Here is a 19428-nt window from a genome sequence, read left to right as displayed (position 1 = left end):
ATAATTATTTTTATATAATTTTTTTGTATTAGTAGCACTTATCTAAAGTCTTGGGGAATATTATATTGTGTTAATGGTTTTTTTTAAAGGTAATCACTCCATTTTTCGAACATACATACGTGGTGACGATACGTGGTCCCAATCCACGTGTTGATCCGATGATAAGAGAGCGCCAATCGTTGGAGACACCAAAGGGTCCATAACCCCCTTGCCCTGTACTTTCTGGGTTTTAGGCTTTTCGCTCGAGGTGTTCTTTTAAGTTTTACCTGGCAAATAGAGGAAGCCACACCCTTCAAGGCTTCACCCACCATTAACATAAATTACATAACCATATCTTTAGCTTCATATTCGGCAAAGTAAAAGTACCCAGGTCAGTTGTCAAACAACTTTCCTATGTTTTTGTGTACACGTGTTTTGTTTCCGTGCTTGCTTGGTAGGGAAGTTGAAGACTGCTTCCCAATTGTTTGCTTTTATGCCAACATGAAAGGGATTCCCAAGCTTCTGTTCTTTCAAGATTTTTCGTACTTTTTAAAAATAAAAATAAAAAATTTATTGCTGATATGGATTTTGGTTCTGCATTTCTAATCAGTTGTGTGTAGAAATGGCACTACAACATACGATAAGGTTACCATTATCGTATCTGTTCTCTCCTTTTAAAGAAAACAAGTTCAGAAGTCCCAATTCAGCTACCGGTGTAAGTCATCACAAACGATGCAACCGTAATGTCTCTTCCTCAAAAATGGAGGGTTTTAGTCTCTCATCGAACTCACGAAAGTTTCCAATGCTGGTGTGTTTTAAGTCACCTTTAGAATCTAAACTTTACAGTATATTTTTTTTGATAAATAAAAACTTTACAGTATATTTGAAACTTTCTCAGCGTATCTTGTTATATGAATCGATTGTGTCCAAACACAGGGTCGTACAATGAAAACAAGTATATTACCAGCGTTCAGAAGTGTAGGGAAACTCAAGTCTAACTATGGAAGGAATGAGCGGGAAGCATCTAGTGATAGTGATGAGGAGGGTGACCCTCCTTCAAAGAAGGTAAATGATCCTTATCTTATGGATGCTGGAGAGAGACGTGAATGGAGGAGGAAAATCCGAGAAGTGATTGATAAGAACCCTGATGTTGACGAGGTAGATGCTGCAGAAAGGAGGACGAAGATGCAAAAGCTTTTGGCTGACTATCCCCTTGTTGTGGAGGAGGATGATCCTGATTGGCCTGAAGATGCTGATGGGTGGGGATTCAGCTTGGGTCAGTTCTTTGACAAGATTACCATCAAGAACAACAAGAAAGACAATGATGATAACCAAGATAGCGACGATGAAATTGTCTGGCAAGATGATAATTATATCCGTCCTATCAAAGACATGACCACTCTAGAATGGGAAGAAGCCGTGTTTAAGGACATCAGCCCATTAATCATTCTTGTACATAATCGCTATAAAAGGTTAGTTTTTTATAGTTTTTCCGTTATAATTGTGCTTCTTTCATTCTATATTACCTCACCCGCATTCAATTATAGTGTTTTGTACCTCGCTTATTGATTGGCATAAAAGTTTCAGCACCCTATATGTTGTTCAATTTTACTTGCTTTCTTAACCTCGTTATCATCAGATTATTTTAATCCTCATGAGTAATCATATCACTCACACCTTGAGCAGTCCTGTTTTTCCACAGTGAAAATGATGTCCCTGAAAATTTTGTAAAATATGTTTAACAAAAAATAAACAATGAATTACTAAAAATGCACTGCAAGGGGAGAAAGTCTGTAGTGCTGTCCTTCCCATCATTTTACTCTCTGTTTTTCAGCTCCGTCGTAGCTACTCTGTAGAACTCAAGAAGTACAAACAAGAGGAGAAATTCCAAAGAACATACATTCCCTGCATTCCATAAGTTTTATGGATTTGTATGAAACTTTCTACTGCTGGTTGCACTTTTTAACTGCTTGGATCCTTGTCTCCCTGTAACTGTCCTTTGCGCATGGTCATACTTCCTACTGGCTTTATCTATATGGAGCTTAAGGTTAATGGTTAGAGTGTTAAACAACGTTTGATATTGGGATGATAAACAAAATGCTGAACACAGACGATATTGAATTCTCTGATGATCAGGATAGGTTATTGTCCTTCTTCTTTGTTCTTTTTTTCGAATTGTATCGAAATAACATCTAAAACTGTATTTATGTAACAGCATTCTTGCGACTTATACTAGTTCTGATAAACAAAGTATATTTTGTTGCCAAAAATCCTTTGTTCTACGCAGACCTAAGGAAAATGAAAAAATACGTGAGGAACTGGAAAAGGCCGTGCACATCATATGGAATTGCAGGCTACCTTCACCGAGAGTGAGTAAAGCCACCAAATTCCTGCTGTCAACTTGATCCCAACAGAAAGACGATTGTTTTCTGATATTTCCATTATTATATCAGTGTGTCGCAGTTGATGCTGTTGTAGAGGTTGAGTTGGTCTCTGCTTTAGAAGTGTCAGTTTTCCCCGAGATTATTTTCACTAAAGCAGGGAAGATTTTATACCGCGAGAAAGGTAATTCCTGGAATTAAATTATTACCTTGAATTTCCTGTGTGCTTACCAACCATACGATTTTAACTCTTTATACGTCGGTTCTTCAGCAATTCGAACTGCAGATGAGTTGTCAAAAATCATGGCATTCTTTTATTACGGGGCAGCCAAGCCACCTTATTTGAATGCCATTGGAGATAGCCAAGAAGCAGTTCCATCTGTTTCCATCAACAGTCAAGTGTGCTGATATAAATTATAATAGCTTACCATTATGGAATTGTTCATCAAAGTGCATTCTTCTAGAGTTTGTGATGAAGTCTTAACGGTGCTGCCATTACACTTACAAATCTCTTGAGAATGTACTTATGTAAGCTAGGGGGATGTATAGATATATCTACTGCAATGCAGTTAGTTTATTATCTGTTTGTATAAAGCATAACATTGAGGCATACTTTTACGGAATTGCTAAGTCGCCACATTATGTGCGTGGTAAGTAACCCAGGAAGCATCTGGTTTTTCGTTCTGTAACTTGTGTTGCAGCGGAGTGACCAAAATGAATATGTAGAAATTAACTCTGCACGGTCACTACAACGATATTGGTCTTTAATGGCATCCAAATAACAGTTGCTGCCAATTTTTTGTGGCTATTACAACTTCTTCGCAATAAACCAAACACGGCGGTTGATTCCAGTGCTGGAAAGTGGAAACAGATCTGATATGTTTGATTTTGTCTAGAATCACAGGCATTTAGCAAACCGCTGGAATAAGTGACAGTAGTAGCATGAAGAAATTACGAAACAAGTGAGGTCGCATGGCAGTATAGAAAAGAAACGGTCGTAACAAATGAAAGCCGCTGTAATAGATCAAATCTTACCTATATCGAAATTGGGGTGTGGCGGCGGTGATAGGCTTTTGTAAATTGCCGCATTGCCGCATATTACGTCAAAAGGACCGCCGCCGTAAGAAAGCTTTTTGAGACGGCTTTAGAACCACCGAAGAGAAAAACAACGATAACACAACGAATAGTACTACAGTGTAGGCACTGAAACCAAATCTATCTCCAGATTTTTTTCAAGTCTCAAATGAGAGAGGAAACATGCAGATGAACTAACGAGTCTTGAATTGAATACTTTTTTAAAAAGGAAAAATATAGTTGTAAGTATAGTTGTGTATTAATGTGATGTGATTAGTCAAAAAGTAAATTTAATTAAAAACAGTATTAATTTAAATTTTAAATATGAATAAATCAATATTAATACACCAATTAATATATAACTATACTTATACGTAGCAAAACTCTTTAAAAAAACAACTGGCCCATTTAATTGATGCAATACGTTTATTAAGAGCGGAACCTCTCTCTCTCTCTTTCCCTAAAGCCACCATGATGTCTCCTTTTTCCACCCCAGCTCCCCTCTCCCTTGCCATCAGTCATCTCCATCAGTCATCTGTCTCTCATCTGAAACCTGTCAACTCCCTTTCCATACCAGATTTTATTGTGATCTCCCAATTTCTTCTTCCTTGATGGAGCTTGAAGTGTGCAAATAAAGGAAAACTTTCTTGCTACTCAAATCTATCAGGACTCCTTCCCCGTAGAGCTGCTTTAAGATTATCTATGGAGAACACCAGCTAGTAAACTCATAAAAATTCAACAGAAAACCTTGATTATTGAGAGAGATCTTAACCTATTAACCCTTTTTTAACTAAATAACATTTCAAATCCAGGCAACCAATAGTATTATAATATATTGCGTAAACTGCTTTACCCAGTAACGAATTTGTTAGAGACCCTTTTCCTGTTTAGTTTTCAAATAGAGATGAAGATTTGGACAGACAGACACTAAACAAGTCTCATTCTCAGTAAAAGAAAATTGCATTAGGTTCTAGTTACACTTGATGAATAAGAAGAACGTAAGCAATAAAAGAAAATTGCAAACGCGAAGAGATGGAAAGATTTTACTTGCTCAGCCTTGGATGACGAGGCTGGAGGTACAAATCGAGAAACAGAGATGACGTTTTATAGATGCGAATGCCTGAGATAATCAAAGCTATTCCACACATATCTCTTAATTCCTCTCTCGCTCTAGGTTTTTGTGTGTTTGCTCTTCTGAGCAGTGAGAGAGAGAGAGAAGAGAGAGAATCTTACCTTCGGTGAGGAGAGAGATGGGGAGAATTGCATTACATTTGTTTACGTGTATCCGGTTCTATCATTCACTTCTTAGATTACCTACGTGTCACTTTTCTATTCAAGGGTGTAAATTCTACACAGTCCGGTCTCTAGCGCCGAGTGAGAAGTACCTGTCAGTTTCACAGCAATAAAGAAATATTTTTGTTAAAATTACTGACCTCTCCACCAATCTAGATCTGCTTAGATCTTCCAGCCTTGGGATTGGTCTATGGCTTGCCAATCCCAGAAGCCAGAATCAAGGCCGGCAACACAGTTTAAAAAATTAAGATAAGGAAAGCAAGAGTAAGCCCAATAGAAGTTCAGACACCCTCATTACCCTCGGAAGTTGGAACAGTACTTGATCCAACTCGATATTGGCTCAGATTTGCAGGCCGTTGAACCTAAGTTTATAAATGGCAAAGTTGCATATAATTAAGCATTGCGTTCATCAAGATTCGCATGTTTATACTCCCTCTACTCGCAGGTGATTGACCAAACAAACCAACATTTCCTTACCAAAGTAACCAACCAAAGTAAAAAGACGAGGGCTTTGATTGATTTCAACAGGTTCATAGTACCGTGACACGAGGGTGGATGCATTTCTAGGCACCACCACTTACACATGAGAACATTCTGTGGCTCCTAAATCGCACAAGTTGATTAGGGCCGGCAGGTGGTGCAGCAGCTTCCATTCTCTTATCTTCTGGCAACGTGAACTCAACGCCATAGTTTCCGACAGAGTTGTACCGCCGGTGACCATTTCTCTCGGTATTAAAACCATCATCAATCTTCTGGGTCGAAGGCATCGTATATACATGACTGATCTGATCACTGGTGCAGAAATCGGCTATGTTGTAACCTTGAGCAGACCCGGAAGAGAGGCTGCGATATTCCCGGCGGACTCTGTTCCTCTTGATCACCTTGAATACCATGGGGATCAGACCCTCCATCTATGACCTCTTCTTTCTGTTATGTTTTGGGAAATTAAAAACGAAGACAATGTGTGAAAAGAGATCAGAAATGCAGAACCTTTGAGGCCAATTATTATTGGGTTAGTTGGTGCCTGAATAAATGTGGAACCTTCGAACTGTTTTCTTCTAAAGGCCACGTAAGTCTTTGACACGTCATGAATGTGACTTTTGAGATGAAGATTAATCATTTGTAAGAGCGTCTTCAATTAATTAGTCAAAATTAAAAAGATATTATTGATGAATATAAGATTAATTTAATTTTTAACTATTTTATTTATATAAATTTTTATATTAAAATGATTATTTTTTTACATAATAATAAAATAATATAAGATAAATTTATTTTTAATTATTCATATCAAATTCTTTTATTAAATTATTCATTTATTCATTATATAATAACGAATAATTAATAATTAAAAAAAGTTAATTTTTTTAAATATTAATTTATTTAATTTTATTATATTTTATCATTCTATCTATTATATGTTAATTAGTAATCATATTTTAATTTATTTAATTAGTTAATGGGCATTTACTGCATAGTTATCAAAATATTGGCATTTGACGCAAGATAGCGTACACAAATCAATCTAGAAGATTTGGTGCACAGGATGGAGGTACCCAGAAGAAAAAGATTTATAAAAAAAATAATAAAATAAAGATTTGATGGAGCTACAATATACATCAAGTTTGATTTTAGTTTTAGAATTATTATAGTTAAAGGTTACTGTAGCTACACTTTACCTAATCTAATATGGACAATTTTATTGTCCTAATAGCTAAAAAGTACAAATTTTTTACGTTTAAATAATCCGGTGAGAGTGCTCTAAACCCAAATCTATATTTCCATTTTCAGTGGAAAAATAAATATCTATTTCCATAAATTAGATGGCATTTGATAAAATCTCTTCTTTCTACTGGGTTTTTATATACAAAAATTTTATATACAATCACTTTTATATATTCTTTATATATTCCATTAATATGATTGGCTGCGTTAGTTTTTTAAATATAAAACAATTACTTTAGTCAATTAAATCAGTAGAGTATGCAAATAATACATAAAAATAATTATATATAACAAAACTCTTTCATATATCGTATTCAATAACCATTGAAAACAAGGCTTGTAAAGATTATCATAAAGGGTAATCCGATATATAGTTTTAATATTTATAAATCTGACACACTACTATTTTTTTTTTAAAAAAAGAAAAGAAAAATTTATTGTTAAAAATTTATTTTTTTATATAAATTTTAAATTTATCAACTTTTTTAAAGAGAGTAGGTGGAGACTTCCTTATCATAAAACTATAAATATAATTTCTTTTTATCATATATTATCATCAATGTTTTCATCCACATTCCAACTACAAAGTCATAAACTCGTGATGGCATATAGAAGTTGGACACGCAAAAGAAAGTATAAATATTAGGCTTTATCTTCTTTATTTTTGACTGGTTATGCTCTTATCTTTTTTTAAGGGTCGCCGAAATTAAAAAAATATTTCGAAAATATGGATGATATAATTCTCATGATATTATAAAATCTTATGTTATTGAATTTATTTATATAATTATTAATTTCCAATAACATGAAATTTTATAATAAGATAGAAAATATCACGTAAATGAATTATAAAACTAGTTAATAATTATTTTAATGTCACCGTCAAGGAAGAATAGGCTTGTGGCGGCTGTGTCAAATGGGGGCAGTTGGTATTGAAGTTGACGGTGTGGGCAGTATACGTTCACAGGAATTGAAGGCCAGGTAAACCTGTGTTTGGGTGTTGAAGTATCTTTAACACTTCTCAACACTTCTCACTATTATTTATTACTTTATTATTACTTTTCACCTACTTTTTTTACTATTTATTACTTTTTACTTACTTTTTATTACTATTCATTACTTTATTATTACTTTTCACCTACTTTTTATTACTATTCGCAACTCTCCTCAACACTTCTCAACACCCAATTAGTGAAATTTGGAATTTCCATTCCAATAAAGCTCGTGTCTCGCTATCCTTTATTGCCTACCTAATCCTTTTGGAAAGCTTCTACTTGCCTTATCATTAATATAATAATACTGGATCTAACTTATATGGGTTTTTCAACGAAGAGAATCAATGTTGGAAGATTCTCTTTGTTATATAAAGAGCCTGGTGATTTTACACTACATAACAACAGCGCAGAGGTCTGAATTTGAACATTAATTTTATACTGTATTCAATTTAATTAAAAATTATGTGTTGATTCACTCATTGAAGAAAAGTCTAGCTTACACGTCAGGAAGAGTGTTAAAATATAAAATAAAAAATCAAATCTACATTTTTCCCATTAGCTTAAGCTTTTGGGATAAGTGATGGTTTTAGATGATATTAGAGCAAAAGTCATGAGTTTGAATCTTATTCTACACTTTATCATATTTAATTAAATATTCTACGTGTTTGGTCCACTCATTGAAGTGGAGTCTGATCCACACATAAGGAGGAGTGTTAAGATATAAAATAAATGATAAAATCTACCTCTTTCTATTAGCTTAAACTTTTACGATAAGTCGTAATTTCACAAAAGAATATCTCCACATGGAGCATGGAATTTCTTTTGAAGGTCCTGAGTGCAAAATCATGTATGTGTGCCAGCATTTTTTTTTTTTTCTCTCTACAAAGCAACTATATACTTTAGATGAATTTTAACAATAAAGAAAGAGACAAATTATAGTTTTATTTTTTTTTTCCACAAAACTGATACTAAAATATAGAGTAAACATATTGAACAATACTAGCTAGGAAACAACTTTTCAACTACATTAACATGTAGATCCACAACACCTAACTACGAGTGGGCTGAAAAAATAAATAACAAGGAAAAATGGAAGTTTCATCTAATTAATGCCTACAAGAGATTCATCCAGAAAGAAAGGAATGCAAAGAAACAGTGGATAACTACAAGCAAAGTTTCAGTGTACTTGTTTTATGCTGACTTTAACAAATGTAGAGACTTCAGTAAGAGAAACATAGGATTTCCAACAAAACAAACAGACAATAATCCTGGATTCCCAGCAAGTGTAATTGAAGACTTAAGGGTGGCCTGTAAACATGAGGCTGGCTTCTTCTTTTTTTATAAGAAAAAAGATTCTAGGCTGACTTTTATTTGCAACAAAAACTAGGTTTAGGTTTTGGAGAGGATTCTGTTCTCAGACCTCTAACCAACCATTTTTTTGATAGGAGACCTCTAACCAACCATGACCTCCAACAAACTGATCTTCTCTGTAATGTCATCCTTGGTAGCTCCCATTTTTGTCCTATTGCAATTGCCAGTTTACCACTGATCATCTAAAGATCCGATACAGGTTATGTGTTCTAAACTTGGTCAGATATGTAATTCTGGAAATCGGACATATTCTGGCTCGCCTTTTTCCTGTTTGCTGGATCTATTTTACAAGTTTTAGGGGTTAATTCTAGCACACATCATAAGACTATCAAACTCCAATCCCATCTGCATGCAATACTTGCTTGGACTTCTAGGTTCTACGTTTTGCCATGTGTACCTGAGCTTTGCCTATTTCTATGAATATAATATCTTTGATTACCTATCAAAAAAAAAAGGTTTTGCCAATGAGGTCCATCCACAAGAGACATGATATTTAAGTGGAATGTTCAGCATTCCACATATGCATATAAGTTGACTCTCTACCTGTCCTAATTTGACTACCTGCAAAGTAAAAAAGAAAAAATTGCACCCCAAGTTGGTTTGGATTTTGATATCTTTCCAATCAATAAATGGTCTATCATAGCAGGACAAACAGCTGGATTCCTTCAACCTTTATTCGCCAAGTCCATGTTTCTGGCTCTATTTTTTCCCATGTTGCATTGCCATGCCTTCTTTCAACCATACCACAATCATATCAAGTCATACATTAGGGGTCCATACACACCTACCTTACCTGGGAAGAGCAGAACCCAACATAAAAGATATAAGTCCATCTAGCCTCAAAGATACTATCTCCCATATTTCTCAAGCATTTCCTATAAGCTCTGAAAGACTGAAACGATTCCAAGTAATCTGGTTATATTCAGCTCATATGAGCAAAGACAAAAATTACCCATCCTTCAACTCACTTCTCACTTCTACTCAACCTTCATATCTTCTACGGATACAGAATTAATAAATGGCACATCTTTGTCAAGAAGTGTTGTCATCCTTTCTACCTTCCTACTGAAAATCACTAAGAAACCCATACCCTTTCTCAATCTTTTTTTCCTAAAATCTCAGCATTTGTTGAATCTTTTCCATTTTCACTTTCTATCCCACAATTACAATACATCATCTAATAGGATTGGAAACTCAAACACTTTACTGAGTCACTTTGTTTAAATTGCTTCTGCCTGAGTGAATTGGGAAATTGAAAGGATATTAATATTGTTTAATGGTGGAGCTGCATCAATTACTAAAACAACAATATACTGCAGAATTACATAAAATTGCCATTGCAATTTATAAACCTGGACGTTTGTTTCATAATAGTAATAGTAGTAGTGAGCTTTTACTTCTTCTCCATTCAGTAATTTACTTCTTATTTTGTTTTTTCTTGTATTGGTAAGCTATCCACACTTCCAATGGATCTGGAACCCATGACTACTGTAATTTTCTGCCGGGTGATATGGATAAATAGGTCACATAGCTAACAGAAGACCTACGGTTGAAGTTTCTTTCCCCTCATTTTCCTCCAGATAATAGAAAAATAGCTCTCTCAAATCCTAAGCTTCCAATGAGGTTTTTATAAACTACATATCTGGCAAACTCACATGCATTCCACTAACAATGAAAAGCAAAGATATAAGTGAAGATATTGAAGTAAACGCAACACTCAAAACATTGAAACAATAGAATAAAAGAAAATCCATCTTTGTACTCAGGTTAGTTAGCTGTACTCTACTAGAATTAGAACTATTTGAGAGAAGGTAGTAGATTATTCTTCAAACAAATGGTTCTTGTAGCAGAGAGTCCAATCTGAATCCCTCGAAGCAACAAGGCCACCTCCATCAGTGCTTATGGATTCTGCACAGGGACAGGATATCTGAGAAGGAAACTGTTCTTTACTGTTCCCCTCAGTTCTCGGTTCATTATCTAAATACTCAGTAGACCTAGAGTTGTTAGTTAATGTCTGATCACTTGCTACATCAACATTGGCATCGGGACTCCGACAGGATTTTAACTGGTTGTCGCTGCAGCCATGGGCATCTTTCTCTTCATCTGACAAGCATCTGCAACAATCGAAATCATCCATCTCATATATCCGGCTAACTAATCCATCCCTCCATGATATTCTCATCTGGGATTGTGATACGTTATCCAAAGTAGAATTAGAAAGCCAGGAAGCCTGGTCATCCAAAATTTTCTGAAATTGGGTAAGATCAATGGACCTGGAAGAAGTAGTTAGACAATCAAATTGGAAACTCGAGTCAAAAGGACCCCCGATTGATATATGGCTCTTGGGAGACAAGCTTGTCATCTGAAGAACTTCAGCCACCAAATTGAGTTCAGATTCAAAGTGATCTTTCTTGTAACTGTCTTCATTTAACCATGACAGGCCAACAAGTCTGTCTGAGCTCGATTCTGATTGTGGGGTTCGCATAACATTTCCACTACCCAAAGAGTCCATGGAGAATGGAGAATTTTTACCTTCAAGATCGAAACAGTTTTCTCTACCTTCTTTTGCAGTGATGGCTTCCCAACGAGGTGTCGCGTGGGGAGAAGACATGGGGGATAACCCTTCAAATTCAGGAAGTACATTTGGAGATATTAAATAGGTGTCCCTTCTCCTGTTATTATTAGTACTACTTTCTGTATTACCCTTATTACCTTCATCTGAAGAAAACCCTTGACCAGTTGACGGTGAGGAAGGAGACTGGATTATATCATGCCCTCCTAACCCCCGACGTCTACATGACCCATCATCTTCTGAATTCTCCTTCGGACCCTCATCCTCCTCATTACATGGAGATAGAAGCCAGTGCATCGAAGCCTCGGTCGGTTCATGGATCACAGTTGAATCATCACCAATCCCTATAACATTTTCTTCTTCATCACCATCAAAACTATCAAAAGGCTTAACTCCGCCAAAGCTAAAATCATGTTCTCCTACAGTTAGAATCCCTCTAGGCCTACACTTCCTCTTGTCAGCAACCCCAGAAATAATGTGGCCAGCACCATAACAAGCAGGTATGATCGCGGTCGAGACAACTGACCCACATTGTATCTCAGGCGACAGAGAGGCCTGAACAGGAGGTGTCTTACCATTACTCTTGTTTGAGCTCTCCTCCACAAACTTTCCAACTTCGCAATCCAAAGCTGACCCATATGTCTTAGTTAAAGGAGTACAAGTTGCATCAGCATCCCGTGGTTTGAGCTCGGTGGCCTCACGTACATCATCAACCATCCTCACCAGGCCTTCTCCTTCAGATCCAAACGGCAAGTTATTCGCAGAGTCGCCACCGTTGTTCAAGGCTGAAAAATGTTGCGACTTTTGCGCAGTTCTAGAATGGGTTTTTTTCACAGATTGCCACTGGTACAGGCAAGGTGGGTTTTTCTTGAATCTCGGCGTTTTCTTTGATACGAGTCTATCTGGGTTTTCTTCAACAGTTGGGTTTGACAGTTTGTTCTCCTTTGAGGTCTTAGATCTGGATAGCTTTGAGACCCTTCCATTTGGGGCTGATTTGGGGGTTTTGGCGAGAGTTTTGGGTCTTTCAATAGGAATTTTCGACTTCGAATTAGAAGAAGAAGTAGAGGAAGAGGAAGAGTAGTGAGAGAGAAAAAACCCGAGGCAACCTCTAGGAACTTCAATAGACGCAGAAAAAGCCTCACTGCAATTGCTATGGCTGCAACTAGAAATGGCATCGAGGTCCTGAAACGGGTTATGAGAAGTACTCTGCTTCTTCTTCCTCTGGTTGCAGTCTTCGTTCTTCGCAGGTGCTACTGATAGAGAAGGTTTCTTTGGGATCTTCGACGAGAATGTCCGGTTCATTGTGCAAAGAGACCGCGGGTGAGAGGGACCCGCGATCTTCACTGTGTGCTGCTACTGCTATGGCCAAGTTATTTGAAAATGAACGGAGGAGGGGAAGGGCAGGGAAGGGAAGGGAAGGGAAGGCAAAAGTTTTGGCTTGCCTGATTTACCCTCCTTTTTGTACCACATTCGCTGCAATGCCTAGTTGCCTTGAGCTGAAAGAGAAAGGATAATGATATGTTCTTATTCTGAAAATATATTATTAATTTAAAAGATTGATTAAAAAATAAATTTTATTAAAAATAATATTATTTTAAATTTTAAATATAAAATAATTAATATTAATACTGTAAGTAATAAAATTCTATTATTTTACTGTACCACATTTAGCACGAGCTCTTGGCCCACACTCAGCCCAATATGGACTTTCCTCCCTTGGTCATGCTAATGCTTCTAGTCTTTCTAATATTTCATTTTTAAGTTTTTATATATTTTTAAAAGTAGCTCTACTCATTGTTAATGCTAGATACTTTAAATATTTTTTAAAATTCTTTTCATATTTTGTAATATATTCAAAATATTTTTTAAAATAAGAATTATATCAATACATTTAAAATCGTTTCCTTAATTATTAAGTAAAAAAAAGTTACCAAGCGATTAATTAGTGCGATAAGTCTTGGGTGGTAAAGTAGATTTTTTCTTTCTAAAAGGATATTATATCAGAAGAGTAATATTATATATAATCGTGAAAATTGTAAGTATTGTATAATTATTTTGAAAAAGAGTGAAATTTATTATTAAAAAATTATTTTTTTTCATATAGGTTTTGTACTTATTCACTTTTTTTTTTAAAAAGATTGCGAGATATTTACATATTTTATGATTATAAATATTATTTTTCTGTATCAAAATTATGACAAAAAGGGTAGATATAAACCTTTTAGTAGTTAAAGAGGGTGATTATAAATTGGATAGTAATTTTGAACAAAATTTGTGTATTTATTCCTTATTTTTTTTAGGTTGAGTCTTGAAAAAATACGAAAACTGAAAAGTACATGGAGAGTGTTTATTCGCTTAAAGAAAACGGTGGATATAAGATGATGTGGATCTTGTCCCTCAACGCTTATTTGATGATTACAATATGCAGGAGAATCACGAGTGAAATTTGGCACATTTTGTCCAAAATTGTCACACATGCATCCCACCGTTGACTTTTTTGTACTCATATCCTCCATTTTAGTAGAAACATTCGAGTCCTTAGAATCGTCACTTCCTTTATCTAAAGATGGAATGTCAGAAACATTTACGGATCGCTTGATAATTGTAGCCATCTTCAGTGTAGACATTATGAGAATGAAATTAGTTAGCAGTAGACACTTCACACATTCCATCTGTTGAATGGTTTGATGAAATTACTATTTGCGTTCAAAGTCATTCTCAAGCAGAGCATCACGACATTGGATTAACAGAAAAAAAAAAAAAAAAAAAAAAACATTTAAACATGTTTAGATATTAAGTTGAATTTTTTATGAACAATAATGAGTTGAAATGATAGAGTGAGTTTTATGAAACTAATTTAAGATGAGTTTAGATGTGTTTAAATATTAAAATTAATTTAGATATATTTATAAAAAATTGATGAATTCCATATTTAAAGATGTATTGAATTAAAAAAAATTATAAAAAAATTTGAATTGAGCTTAATTTAATAATTCGAGAATTAAATATTTAGATATTAAATTTAACTTAAAATTAAACGATTCGAGTTCCAAATGGGACTTATCCTCAACATCAATAGAAGCTAATTGAGGAAGGTTTGAAAAGTTTAATGTTGCAAATTAATCGAATAATTCCAAAGATATATATCCTTTTATCAATTTATAAAATTATCGTCTTTTAATATCCTCCGGATGGACGAAATTGTCCTCGATCCCAAATATCCTTGATGCTCACACCACGTCGTGAAACCGTTCATCTTGTCACCCGCCCTATAAACCTTGTCTATGTACATCTAGCAGGCAGAGCTGCGAGCGATGAGCCAGAGGTCCCGAAGCACCCTCAAAATTCGTCAACACTCATCAATGAAACCCCCAGTCTGAAGTGTGGCTCGGCTCAGTAGCTTCCTTCCCCCCGCCCCCCTTCTTCTCCATAATTGTTAACTCTTTTAATCCAGTTTCTGAAACCGTCGGTCACTCCCACGGTCCCTCCACCAGCCTCATATAAATCAATCTATAATAGACAATCATCGTTACCGCGAATAATCAATCAGTCAATCCTCTCTAGGATAACCTGTTTCGTATCAGTCGCCATGGCAGTGCAACCAAAGAAGATCATAATCGACACCGACCCTGGCATTGGTAAGTCGCCCTTTCTTTTCCTAACGAATCCCGTTTTCTACGAACAGGTTCTGGACAGTTGAAAGATCATCTGGGTGTCCAGGATTTCTACACTTCATGACCGTAGGTCACCAATCATCCCATGTAATTTGACGAGTTAATATCGAAGACGCCGTGCATGCCCTGTTTGGTTGCTGATAAAACCCGGCAACTGGAAAATGAATTAGAATTCTTATTAAATATCAGAATTCTCATCGTATCGGACCCCAGTGAACCGAATAACTTCAATCATTTCTGCACTTGGCTTAGTGGATTCCATTTAAATTTATTATTATTATTTTCGCACTAGCTTTGCCTTTTTGGTTATCCACTAGAGGGTTCTGATTTATTGTAATCGTAACAGAGCAAACTTATATAGTATTCCAATAAAGATTGGAGTTCAAAGGATATGGCACCTTAGGAAACAAAATAACTAAACCTATATTTGCAATTGCTTCTATGGATATGTTTCAAAATTTATGTTTATGTTCCTTTTTTTTCTCCCTTCTGATTTCTGTCATCATTTGAGTTGGTGATGCTTGCAGATGATGCCATGGCTATTTTTCTGGCATTACAGTCACCCGAGGTGGAGGTGATTGGACTTACAACTATATATGGGAATGTTTATACAACCCTGGCCACGAGAAATGCTTTGCATTTGGTATAGTTGATGACGTTCATTTCATTTATGGCATTTTGAATCTGTATCTGTTATTCTCGGTACCATTTCATCCGCTGAATTGAATTTATTTTATAATACTATTAGCATTAGCCTTTTTTCCCTTCGCTTGAGGTTAGCTGTGTTAGCTCTTCCCTTATGTTTATGATGCAGCTTGAAATTGCCGGAAGAACTGATATCCCTGTTGCTGAGGGATCTCACGTCACAATTACTGTAAGTACAGACAGAGACACGATCCTATGGAAGACCTGCAATTTTGTTCTTGCGTGAGAAAAATAAACAGGGTATTCTTTTGGGATTGTGTATTGAATACAAAAATATCACTTGTTGGCCTCATGATGAATGAAAGCATCTATTCGTCCTGCTCATAATGCTTTCTGACTTATAGTTAGTGTTGAGATAGCGTTCTAGACGACTAAACTAAGAATGGAAGGATAACCTGAGATTCTCCTTTGTCAACTTTACAGAGGAAAAAATAAAAGAAAACTAAAAGGAAGCTTCTGTTCTTTTTGTCTTTTTTTTGGAAGGATTTGTTTCAGCTTCACTTGTTGCAATAAAGATCAGTTTCCATTGGAAACCTCATTTTGAGCTACTTAACTCACTGAAGAAACGAACTTAAGTTTACATGATACCATCTAAACTTGTTCCAGCAGAACTTCTGTTGTAGCTTATGTATCTTCTCTCACATAATCTTAACTTAATCTCATGCATGCTGCCACAATTTTTATTCACGAACCACTCGTACAAGTAGGCAGTGCTGTATGATTCGAAGCTTGTGGTTCACCAATCCATGGCATCTTTGTTCATTTTATTACAGAACGGAACGAAACTGCGTATTGCTGATTTTGTTCATGGTACTGATGGACTTGGGAACCAAAATTTCCCTCCACCAAAAGGAAAGCCAACTGAACAGTCAGCAGCTTCTTTTCTTATTGATCAAGCAAATCTTTATCCTGGAAAGGTCACAGTGGTGGCACTGGGCCCTCTTACAAATGTTGCACTGGTGAAATATCCTGATCAGCAGTGTGGTGTTTAATGTTGAATATTATCCATTACATTTTAAATTATGTTATGCATTGGTATAGGCTATCCAACAAGATCCTGCATTTTCAAAGAACATTGGACAGATTGTTATTCTTGGCGGTGCTTTTGCAGTCAATGGGAATGTGAATCCAGCAGCAGAGGCCAATGTAAGTTACACGTTTTCTGACTCCATTTCCAACATAAACTTTTAATATACGTAGCTCAGTGATTTATCCAACTTGCAAGCATGGCGAAATGGAGGGATGGGAGGAGAGTGTAAATCCTTGTCAAAAGCTTAGAAATATTGTTCTGGGAAGTACTCTCTTCTTGAACTTTTTATCTCAGAAGAAGTTTTGGTGGTAAAGTTTATGGAGCAATCTTTATACTTTTTTTTAGAACAGATCTTTTACTGATCTCCTTGACTGGTCATTTCCTTCCTACACCCTCCTGCCTCCCAACTTGGATTGGATGACCAGATTTATGGTGATCCCGATGCTGCAGATATTGTATTCACAAGTGGAGCAGATGTTTTGGCCGTGGGTATAAATGTTACTCATCAAGTTGTACTGACAGGTACTCCTAGGCAAATTTGTGGTACTCATTCTTAATATTTTTTTTATGAATTAAAATTTATTAACCATTTTGTTTAATAGCATCATGTTAGTACCTTCTAAGACATGTCCCAATAGTTCTGCCCAATGATATGGATTCTGTTGTGCTATTAGTAAATTTAGATCCGTGTCTTCAATGAGACTGGATCCACCAATCGCGACAATATTACCCATTAGAAAAAAAATGGTCTTTTATTGTTAAGATAAATTTTACTCCATCAAGTCAGGTTCCATTATATTTTTGAAACCTACTTCTGTGATCTTCAAAATTATCATCCAGGATTTCTTTTGTCAAAACACCACGATTTCTTGTTTATTGTAAGATGGTTAATATTCTTGAAGGTAGAGAATTTTTCAATACCCCTATCAAGTAAATTATCTCAAATCATTGAACTTTCAGAAACCTAATTCCCACAACATGGTGCTGCCTTAGATTGTATACAAAGATTAAGAAATATGAAAAAAAAAAATTCAAAGATTTTATTTAAAAAAGGAAAGAAAAGAAAAGGCAAAGGGCGTAGTCCAACTACACAAGACGTTTACAAGAGATGCACCCAATTAGAAATAGAAAAGCCAATCAAAATTATGAAATTAAAACTAAAAATTGTAAATCTTGCATGATTCTATTCAGTTTCTTCTTTCACTGCGATCTTACTTTCATAATTTTGACATATTATAGATGCTGATAGAGAGAAGTTGGCCAAGTCGGAGGGAAAATTTGCTCAGTACTTGTGCAAAATCTTAGACGTGTACTTCTCTTATCATTACGATGCATACAACACAAATGGTTTGTTTGCTTTTTTTTATTTTTTTTTATTTTTTTATGAGCAGATGAAGCGTGAAGAGTTGGTAGGTAATTATTCGATTTCCTGAAGCTGGTTTTCATCTTTATGCAGGAGTTTACCTTCATGATCCAACTGCCCTTCTTGCAGCTGTTGACCCTTCACTCATCACATACATAGAAGGTGTTGTTAGAGTCCAGACCCGTGGCATCACAAGGGGACTGACAATATTATACAACAAACAGAAAAGGTACCACTCTGTCCAGTTAAAATCAGCAGCTTGATGGTTGGTGTCTTTTCCATTTAAATGCCATATTCTTGAATCAGAGGATGGGGTTCTAATCATAATCATGACATGAATGGTTAAAGGCACACAAGTTATAGCTTGGTTAAGTTGTTTCGTCCAGCATAGTATTAAGATTGTAATTGAAATTCTAATTAACAAATTTTAGGGAAAAAAGGCAAGAGCCATTTTAATCAAACTAATTACCCTACATGCTAATTCGTTTCTACTTTCATTGAAATGAATTAGGTTTGGCGAAGTCACTGAATGGACCGATAAACCCACAGTGAAGGTTGCAGTCACAGTTGATGCTCCTGCTGTTGTCAAATTGTTAATGGAGCGGCTCATTGACTCTTGAAGCATTCAAACAACTGATTGATATATAATTCAGGGGACATAGGTCGTAGTTAATCGTTCTTGTGATGATCATCGTTGACGTGGGTGGCGGGGTGCAACTACTTGCCTTTGATTTCAGTTTGAACCTGTCCCTTATCACATTGGTAATTGGTTAGAGTTCTTGATGGTTTTCTGATATGCTTCATGTTGGTGTCTCTAATTTGGTCACTGTCTGTCTTCATGCATCTTAGTGATGACAATAAGTTTAAAATAAAGGATCTGGTGTTGGTGTAACAATTGAAATTCTATCTGCAATGAAGAATTTTATGCTGCGAAAATAACAAATGCATCTTAGTGATGAATGATGATAGTGAAATGTTACAGAGGAATGGTCTAAACTATAGGATACGAAGATATACACCACTGAGGATTTTAACATTGTCCGTGAGATATATACAGATTACAACTAATGACATAAAATAAGAGCTTATGATGGATAATGCTACGTGAACACAATGGGACGGGATATATGTGAAATAATACGATATGTATATATAATGCATAAAATCTCCCGAAAAAAAATAATAATGCGAAATTAGAGTTGACGCATCTTGTTTGGTTAAGCAGTTCAAATGAGATTATATGAGATATTTTGAATAGTAGTAAGA

The 19428-nt window shown here is 35.6% G+C and overlaps 4 protein-coding genes and 1 long non-coding RNA gene across 7 annotated transcripts; 2 read left to right on the top strand and 3 right to left on the bottom strand.

Annotated features, from left to right (window-relative positions):
* Window positions 1-177: 177 nt before the first annotated feature.
* LOC122278782 (thioredoxin-like fold domain-containing protein MRL7L, chloroplastic) lies at window positions 178-3044 on the top strand. Of its 2 annotated transcripts, XM_043088985.1 has the most exons (6): window positions 178-370; window positions 590-787; window positions 916-1451; window positions 2267-2348; window positions 2433-2544; window positions 2632-3044. In XM_043088985.1, the coding sequence occupies exons 2-6, from the start codon at window positions 602-604 to the stop codon at window positions 2766-2768; spliced, it is 1053 nt and encodes a 350-aa protein (XP_042944919.1). In that variant the 5' UTR covers window positions 178-370; window positions 590-601; the 3' UTR covers window positions 2769-3044. The 2 variants fall into 2 exon arrangements, with proteins under 2 accessions (XP_042944919.1, XP_042944926.1); XM_043088992.1 differs by lacking the exon at window positions 590-787.
* A 22-nt stretch (window positions 3045-3066) lies between these two features.
* On the bottom strand, window positions 3067-3656 carry LOC122278799. Its single transcript, XR_006229349.1, has 2 exons — window positions 3396-3656; window positions 3067-3279 (listed from the first exon to the last, which is right to left on the bottom strand). It is a non-coding gene; the product is annotated as an uncharacterized LOC122278799 (long non-coding RNA).
* Window positions 3657-5008: 1352 nt separating this feature from the next.
* LOC122300631 lies at window positions 5009-5638 on the bottom strand. Its single transcript, XM_043111434.1, has 2 exons — window positions 5309-5638; window positions 5009-5089 (listed from the first exon to the last, which is right to left on the bottom strand). Exons 1-2 carry the CDS (start codon window positions 5636-5638, stop codon window positions 5009-5011), a joined length of 411 nt encoding a protein of 136 aa, XP_042967368.1.
* A 4885-nt stretch (window positions 5639-10523) lies between these two features.
* Window positions 10524-12861, bottom strand: LOC122278775. Its single transcript, XM_043088973.1, has 2 exons — window positions 11092-12861; window positions 10524-10932 (listed from the first exon to the last, which is right to left on the bottom strand). The coding sequence occupies exons 1-2, from the start codon at window positions 12690-12692 to the stop codon at window positions 10638-10640; spliced, it is 1896 nt and encodes a 631-aa protein (XP_042944907.1). The 5' UTR covers window positions 12693-12861; the 3' UTR covers window positions 10524-10637.
* A 1766-nt stretch (window positions 12862-14627) lies between these two features.
* Window positions 14628-19098, top strand: LOC122278760 (probable uridine nucleosidase 2). Of its 2 annotated transcripts, XM_043088955.1 has the most exons (9): window positions 14628-15028; window positions 15592-15707; window positions 15879-15938; window positions 16543-16728; window positions 16811-16915; window positions 17225-17321; window positions 18039-18146; window positions 18256-18391; window positions 18674-19098. In XM_043088955.1, exons 1-9 carry the CDS (start codon window positions 14980-14982, stop codon window positions 18780-18782), a joined length of 966 nt encoding a protein of 321 aa, XP_042944889.1. In that variant the 5' UTR covers window positions 14628-14979; the 3' UTR covers window positions 18783-19098. The 2 variants fall into 2 exon arrangements, with proteins under 2 accessions (XP_042944889.1, XP_042944897.1); XM_043088963.1 differs by lacking the exon at window positions 16543-16728.
* Window positions 19099-19428: the final 330 nt, after the last annotated feature.

This window comes from Carya illinoinensis, chromosome 1, assembly GCF_018687715.1.
Source record: "Carya illinoinensis cultivar Pawnee chromosome 1, C.illinoinensisPawnee_v1, whole genome shotgun sequence".
Taxonomy (NCBI): domain Eukaryota; kingdom Viridiplantae; phylum Streptophyta; class Magnoliopsida; order Fagales; family Juglandaceae; genus Carya; species Carya illinoinensis.
The sequence above is the reverse complement of the archived record's forward strand: the minus strand, read 5'-3'. Positions and strand labels throughout refer to the sequence as shown.

Bases quoted from the DNA above. Each gene is read 5' to 3' on its own strand.
- LOC122278782 (XM_043088985.1), top strand. From the start codon at position 602: ATGGCACTACAACATACGATAAGGTTACCATTATCGTATCTGTTCTCT. The intron at 1,452-2,266 runs GTTAGTTTTTTA...TGTTCTACGCAG, and splicing joins GTACATAATCGCTATAAAAG to ACCTAAGGAAAATGAAAAAA. The intron at 2,349-2,432 runs GTGAGTAAAGCC...TTATTATATCAG, and splicing joins GCAGGCTACCTTCACCGAGA to TGTGTCGCAGTTGATGCTGT.
- LOC122300631 (XM_043111434.1), bottom strand. From the start codon at position 5,638: ATGGAGGGTCTGATCCCCATGGTATTCAAGGTGATCAAGAGGAACAGA. The intron at 5,090-5,308 runs GTAAGTGGTGGT...TTATAAACTTAG, and splicing joins GCCACAGAATGTTCTCATGT to GTTCAACGGCCTGCAAATCT.
- LOC122278775 (XM_043088973.1), bottom strand. From the start codon at position 12,692: ATGAACCGGACATTCTCGTCGAAGATCCCAAAGAAACCTTCTCTATCA. The intron at 10,933-11,091 runs GTCCATTGATCT...CGATTGTTGCAG, and splicing joins TGTCTAACTACTTCTTCCAG to ATGCTTGTCAGATGAAGAGA.
- LOC122278760 (XM_043088955.1), top strand. From the start codon at position 14,980: ATGGCAGTGCAACCAAAGAAGATCATAATCGACACCGACCCTGGCATT. The intron at 15,708-15,878 runs GTATAGTTGATG...TTTATGATGCAG, and splicing joins CGAGAAATGCTTTGCATTTG to CTTGAAATTGCCGGAAGAAC. The intron at 18,392-18,673 runs GTACCACTCTGT...GAAATGAATTAG, and splicing joins TTATACAACAAACAGAAAAG to GTTTGGCGAAGTCACTGAAT.